This window comes from Cibotium barometz, chromosome 14, assembly GCF_041138505.1.
Source record: "Cibotium barometz isolate CiBa-2024 chromosome 14, ASM4113850v1, whole genome shotgun sequence".
In the NCBI taxonomy this organism is placed as follows: domain Eukaryota; kingdom Viridiplantae; phylum Streptophyta; class Polypodiopsida; order Cyatheales; family Cibotiaceae; genus Cibotium; species Cibotium barometz.
The window spans coordinates 4,578,042-4,584,041 of record NC_141059.1 but is presented as its reverse complement, the minus strand read 5'-3'; the positions used below and the strand labels follow the sequence as shown (position 1 = coordinate 4,584,041).

General features: G+C 43.0%; 1 protein-coding gene across 2 annotated transcripts; it reads right to left on the bottom strand.

Moving 5' to 3' along the window:
• Positions 1-1,907: 1,907 nt before the first annotated feature.
• LOC147631584 (uncharacterized) lies at positions 1,908-4,009 on the bottom strand. 2 transcript variants are annotated; one of them, XR_015267320.1, is made up of 3 exons: positions 3,854-4,009; positions 2,235-3,740; positions 1,908-2,091 (listed from the first exon to the last, which is right to left on the bottom strand). XR_015267320.1 is itself a non-coding variant. In XM_086808099.1 (2 exons), the coding sequence occupies exon 2, from the start codon at positions 3,718-3,720 to the stop codon at positions 2,491-2,493; it is 1,230 nt and encodes a 409-aa protein (XP_086664225.1). In that variant the 5' UTR covers positions 3,721-3,740; positions 3,854-4,009; the 3' UTR covers positions 2,226-2,490. The 2 variants fall into 2 exon arrangements, 1 of the variants encoding a protein (XP_086664225.1); XM_086808099.1 differs by lacking the exon at positions 1,908-2,091 and having other exon boundaries at positions 2,226-3,740.
• Positions 4,010-6,000: the final 1,991 nt, after the last annotated feature.

The window sequence follows — 6,000 nt, the reverse complement described above, 5'->3', positions numbered from 1 at the left end:
GACTGTCATCATCCCATTCTATTCCCGGATTCCCTTTGCCATCCTTCCTACTCTAGCAACCTTTTCAATGAACACCCAGCCCGGTCTCCAAATCCACTCTAGCTCTAATGAAGATCTATGCATCTGTTTCATCCAGACCCCATTCCGTTCCTGCCCTGTCTTTGGTCTTCTTTCCTGGGAAATGAGTCAGGCACTCTCACTCCACCCCTTGGAAGATCAACCTCCCCTAGAACCGTTGCCTGAAAGCCTTTCTTGGTGTGCTCCAAGTGGCACCCGACTCACAAGATTACCATCCCCTTGGGCTTTGTGGAACACCACCAACCAACCTCCTGGGAATTCTTCCATGTCTTGTGTTCTTTGCCTTGAGCCTCGTACTTGTGCACTTTCCTGTGCCTTGGAATTGTGCACCTTCATCTGGGACTCAATCAGTGTTTAGCCTTGCTAAGCCTAATGCTCTGATACCAATGTTACATGCAGAAGCTCTGGGAACCTTCTTTCAACCCTAAACACCATCTGGGAACATGCTAATGCAAAAACGCAAACAGAAGAGAGAGAGGAGAGAGAGAGAGAGAGCTGAGTATTCAGTATATCATATAGTACAAAAAGGTGCAAGTGTCCTTGCAGCCATAGGCTGCCTTCTGGAAAAGGTAGAATACCTAATCAAATCCTAGTCTATGACTAATCCTATTATCCAGCCAAACAAGGGGCTGAAGACTGAAAACGATGAGCAACAATGCCTTGTATAGGCTTGGGAAACACATGGACTGGCCGACTGCTGGTCGGCCAGGTCCAGGACAATAAATCACTTCATAAGTTGCAGCCGACTGGTCCTTCTACTCTATAAACTGGCCGACAGCAAACCCAAGGTCCTCCATCAGATATCCCTTGTCAAATCAGCAAAATGCTGCTCAAACATCTGATTCTGCTCTGTCTTTATCTTGTTGCCTCTTCAGGACTAGCTTTGAGATATGCATGTGCATGTCTTGCACATAACAATTTAATAAATCTGTGGTGCCATCTCTTGAGTAAAAGAGAACCCTCGAACCAAATAAACTCTAGCAAGAGGCATGCCAACAAACTTTAGATGCATTGTGTTGTTTGTGATTCCACTTTTCTATGAACTGGGCCGGTAATACCCCCCTAGATTATTGATTCACAAAAGCGTGACATAACTAGCTATTGAAGTTACCGCACTACTATATGGAAGGGACTCTTTTGCAAGTGATGAGGGAAATCAAATCCTCAACTCTGCCGATTGGGCCAAACAATATTTTGAAGATGCAAAAGGTGACTTACTTCAAGGGATGTTTCCACAATTTGTCAGACAAAAGAAGTCAATATACCACATCACCAAGTGGCCAACAAAGGAGCAGTTCTAGGAAGTCAATGTTGAAGATGTAAGAGGTGTGAATTATCTAAAGAGTAGCTGCAAATATCCCTACAGCTTCCAGTTTCACTGTAGGTGGAGCCACACACACTCCTATGATCTTGGTTGAATGCATTGAGAGAATTTAAAATCACAGGCAACAAATTTATTGTTAGTAACTTTGCTTCCATCACTAAAGCAAACACTCCGCGGTAAAGGATGACATAGGGGGGAAGAAATTTCGCCCCAACTGAAAGGGGGGCACTCAAGCTTGAGTTGAAGGACAAAAGGATTCCTAGGTCTTCCCTTTCCTCGTGATGTTAACCCAGTACAGCAGGTCACAAGCAATCCCACATAAGTTCTGGATGGAACTCATACAAAGCCGCTCACACATAACGAAAGAAGCATGACATCTCCTTATGCCAGTAAGCGGCTTTGGGGCTTTGGCATTCCAACTGCCTTCTAGCTGCTTTGACTAGTCACATCCCTACCACCAGTGCTGAATTACTCATCGATGTTATTGACGTTAAAGGCACCCTCACAAGCAAATCTCAGTCAAATCATGTTAAATGGACAATGTCACCACTGCATAGTGGCAGAAAGGCCACAACAAAAAGATTTCCACCTGCATTCCTTACCTTCTCTGGTCAAAGTTCAGGCAAGGATATACCGTACAGCCAGCAACAGCGAGAGACAAAAATATGGGGTGCCTCTGATGGCATTTTCTGCTCACATGAACAAAGGATGAATAAAGATAAGGGTCAACAGAATGCAACAAATTACGGCACAAGACTGATACAAAATCAAAGACACAATCATCAGATACTAACACACAAAATCTTAGGTGCACTTTAGTATAGAAAGGTACCTAACATGCATCCGTTTCAAAGCTTCACAAATGATCAAAAGTGTATCAGAAGTGTATAGAAGCAAACAGCTTAATAGCAGGCTCATATTATCATTCAGATCTACGCTGATGCCAAGACAACCCTGCTGTCTGCTCTTCAGAGCCACCATTCACTGATGAGTTACCTGCATCAGCATTCCCACTGTGAGGTACACTTTCACCCGACTGCCTTGGCCTTGCAGTTCCACCCGCACAATGCCCTCGGAGGCTCATATTATCATTCAGATCTATGCTGATGGCCAGACAACCCTGCTGTCTGCTCTTCAGAGCCACCGTTCACTGATGAGTTACCTGCATCAGCATTCCCACTGTGAGGTACACTTTCACCCGACTGCCTTGGCCTTGCAGTTCCACCTGCACGATGCCCTCGTAGGCCCCATACACCTGGAAGGATCACTCTTCCACCCGCCATAGAAGTTGCTGGTCCAAACATATGCAAAAACAAGAATGCTGGCAGACTCGGCGAGTCAGAATCATCATTTTCATTCTCAGAACCGTTATCTACTGCATGGTCTCCAACAACAGTTGCACCTGGCATTGCTGCACGGATGGTGCTTAGAACATCACCCAGATTCCTTTGGTGTTCCAAGCGCCTCCAATCTCTTAGGCGCGTTGGGTCGACTTCTGAAGGTCGGGACAAAGGATGTTCAGCTCTTGCATGAACACGGAGCTCCTCATAAGTTCCTGTGAATAAGCACGACTCTTGCGAACAGCTTCTTGCCTTGAGATTTAGATGTTCCCTGGCTGCATCCACTATTCTCCATCCATTAACTCTGCCTCTGCAAAGAGGACACTTCAAACCCTTCACCCCACCTTTCCCATCGCTAGACTGCTCCAAGGAGGCAGGCTCTTCCATATGTTCATCCTCATCCAATAGGCTCTGTCCATGATTAGCTACATGTTCCCTTACAGATTCCTCTGCTTCATTCGTAGCAGGTATGGCATGGTTTCTTCCAACTCTTCTAGTGATGCTGCTAGAAGACATGGCATCCCCAGAGTTCTCCAAAGTGTTGCGGCTGTGAGAAGGAATGGCAACCCCGGTGTCTGCTGATATGGTTACGAATGTCACACTTAAAGCTTCAACTGTTAAGGCTTCACCCGATGAGCTTCCTACCGCTGTGGGTGGTGGCTCGCTTGAATCCAACACTCTCTGTACATCCAAGTGTGCCTTTTGATACTGCTTGAGACAATTGGAATGGCGATAACTGGTGTTACACATGTATGGCCGGCAGCCCTTATCATGTGAGGTGCACAGGAGGAGGACAGCGTTATGAGGGAAGTCCATACAAATAGGGCATGTAGCATCCTCCCAGTCTTTTCTCCTTCCACAAGCACCTGAAGGTTCCTCTTCATGTCCTTTGCCATGGCTTGGGTAGGGTCTGTAAGGGTGGATTCTTCCCTTCTCTGATGGGCATTTTTCTGATGGTGGGCTCTTGTCTTTAGGCATGATAGAGCTCAATGTAACACCTAGATGTGCAGAATCCAAGCGTAGATTTTACAGGAAGCAAGCACAAGGATCACGAAAGAAAAACGCACATGGGTCAAGAAGAGCAAAAGAGAAATGCAAGAAAGGGGAATACCTTTGATCTGTAGTGTGTCGATCGGCAAGGAAAGAGGATCCAACAATGGGCAAACCACACCTCACTAATACCTACTATATAGGCTATTATAGTCATGTATGTATGTATACACATGGGTCATGATTTATGAACATAATTACACAACCTCTTGGTCTGAGGGGAATCCATTACTCACGCCCTCATACACTATATCGCTAGGTTACTCCCCACCCCTTCTCAACTTTAGAATTGAGGTGTTTTCCGGAAGTTTTTATGAGTGAACCATACATAAGTCCTCATCGAGGGCTGAAGCGGATAGTAATTTTGAACAAGCATTTTGTTCATATTTTCATGCAAGTACAACTATTTTTTAGAAAAATAAAAATAAAGGAGGTGATTATCCGATCCAACTATGGAATCAAGCAAACCCATCTTTTTGTTTTGGAGAAATGAGTTTATGCATTACCAACACAGCATACAACTCCTACAAGGAGTCCAAAAAACATCACCAAGAGCCAGTAACCATGGATTGAGTGAGACAAATAAAAAAAGCCCATATACTAATTGAGCCCCTATCAAAACATCATAGCCAACAAAGTACAGGGGCATGTAGCATCCCTAATACAATTGAATTGCCACTAGTAACCACTCACTACTTATCAACAAAAAAACTCAGTAATCCCAAGACATCAACAAAGTACAAGATCATGTAGCATCCCTAATACAATTGAACTGCCACCCACTGGTAACTACTCACTACTTATTATCAACAAAAAAACTCAGTAATCCCAAGACATCACTAGCCCCGATTCCTTGCATGAGATGAGTGAAGAGTTGGGAATAACCCACACATCTTTGAGAAGAACATGTTGTGACCATTTTGCATGTTATAATGAGATTAGCCCCTTTAACTTCTTGAATATTGGAATCAACAAACGCCAAAGCATTCTTGGACCACCGTATCTCCAGAGCCATCCAAACCTAACCATTCCAAATAAACTTTTACTTCTTTAGTTGGGCCTAGAGACTTTTCACTTAGCTCACTAGACTAGCAGGCACTATATTGCAAGAACCCTTGCCCCCATCTAAGCCCACATTTCTCTTGAGACTAGGCAACTCCAAAAGTAATGTAGACAATCTTCCAAGCTCGCTTTACATGTGCTACATTTTGTTGAGATTTGAGGTGACATGTGAACTAGAGAGGAGTGAAGACTTATCCCACATTGATGTACAAGCCCAAGAGTATACCTTGAGTCACATAAAAGGGAACCATTTCAAGCAATGAAACATGAAGTAAGCTCTCAAGCCTCTTTATGAGTACAAGTCTCAATATTGTAACCTAATTGTGCTTGAGTCTTAAGCTTAGTTAGCATAATCTTTTCATCATCATTATGTTGTTAATTAGTGTAATATTTGTTGAAATTGGGCTAATTGAAATTCAAAATTAGAAAATTAGGGCGTAAATCCATTGTGGTAAATCATCTCTTGCATCGAATGCATCGCATCCACTTACATTATTTAATTGAAGAGATTCTTTACATCGTCAATTTTGTACCGAGACTAGACACTGGCTGGTGAATCATTATCATGTGCAAAGACCTTCCCGATCTTCTCATTGCATATTGTAAAAAGGGATACACACTGTCGATACTATTGGTAAGACCCCCTTGTCGTACATGATGGAGAAACTCACATTAGAGCAAAATAAGTTTAATGGGGATAAATTTTACACTTGGCAAATGAAAACCATGTAAACATTGATCAGAAAAGGGCTATAGGATCTAATTAAGCCTAGTGAAGATAGTGATAGCATATCACTTAACACATTTAACAATCATAAAGCACTTGGCATAATAGCTCAGAGTTTGCTGGGATAAACGATTGCAAGAAGGCATGGGATAAACTCAACAAAGTCTTTGGGAGCAAAACTAAGAGCTCCAAGATTAATCTTTTGATGTAGTTTTACAGATTGGACAAAGAAGAAGCTAACACAATGGCGGCTCACATCAATAAGTTCAAGCAACAACTAGCAATAATCAAGTAGAAGATTGAAGAAGATGAAAGCGGTTGTTGCAATTCTCCTCAATAGTGTCAGCAAAACCCCTTATGATGTTCTTGTGTCCACAATCAAAAATGTTGACAAAACTCTACCTGAAGCTGAATCTTCA

What these genes read in the sequence shown, in the direction of transcription:
- LOC147631584 (XM_086808099.1), bottom strand. Translation starts at nt 3,720, where the DNA reads ATGCCTAAAGACAAGAGCCCACCATCAGAAAAATGCCCATCAGAGAAG.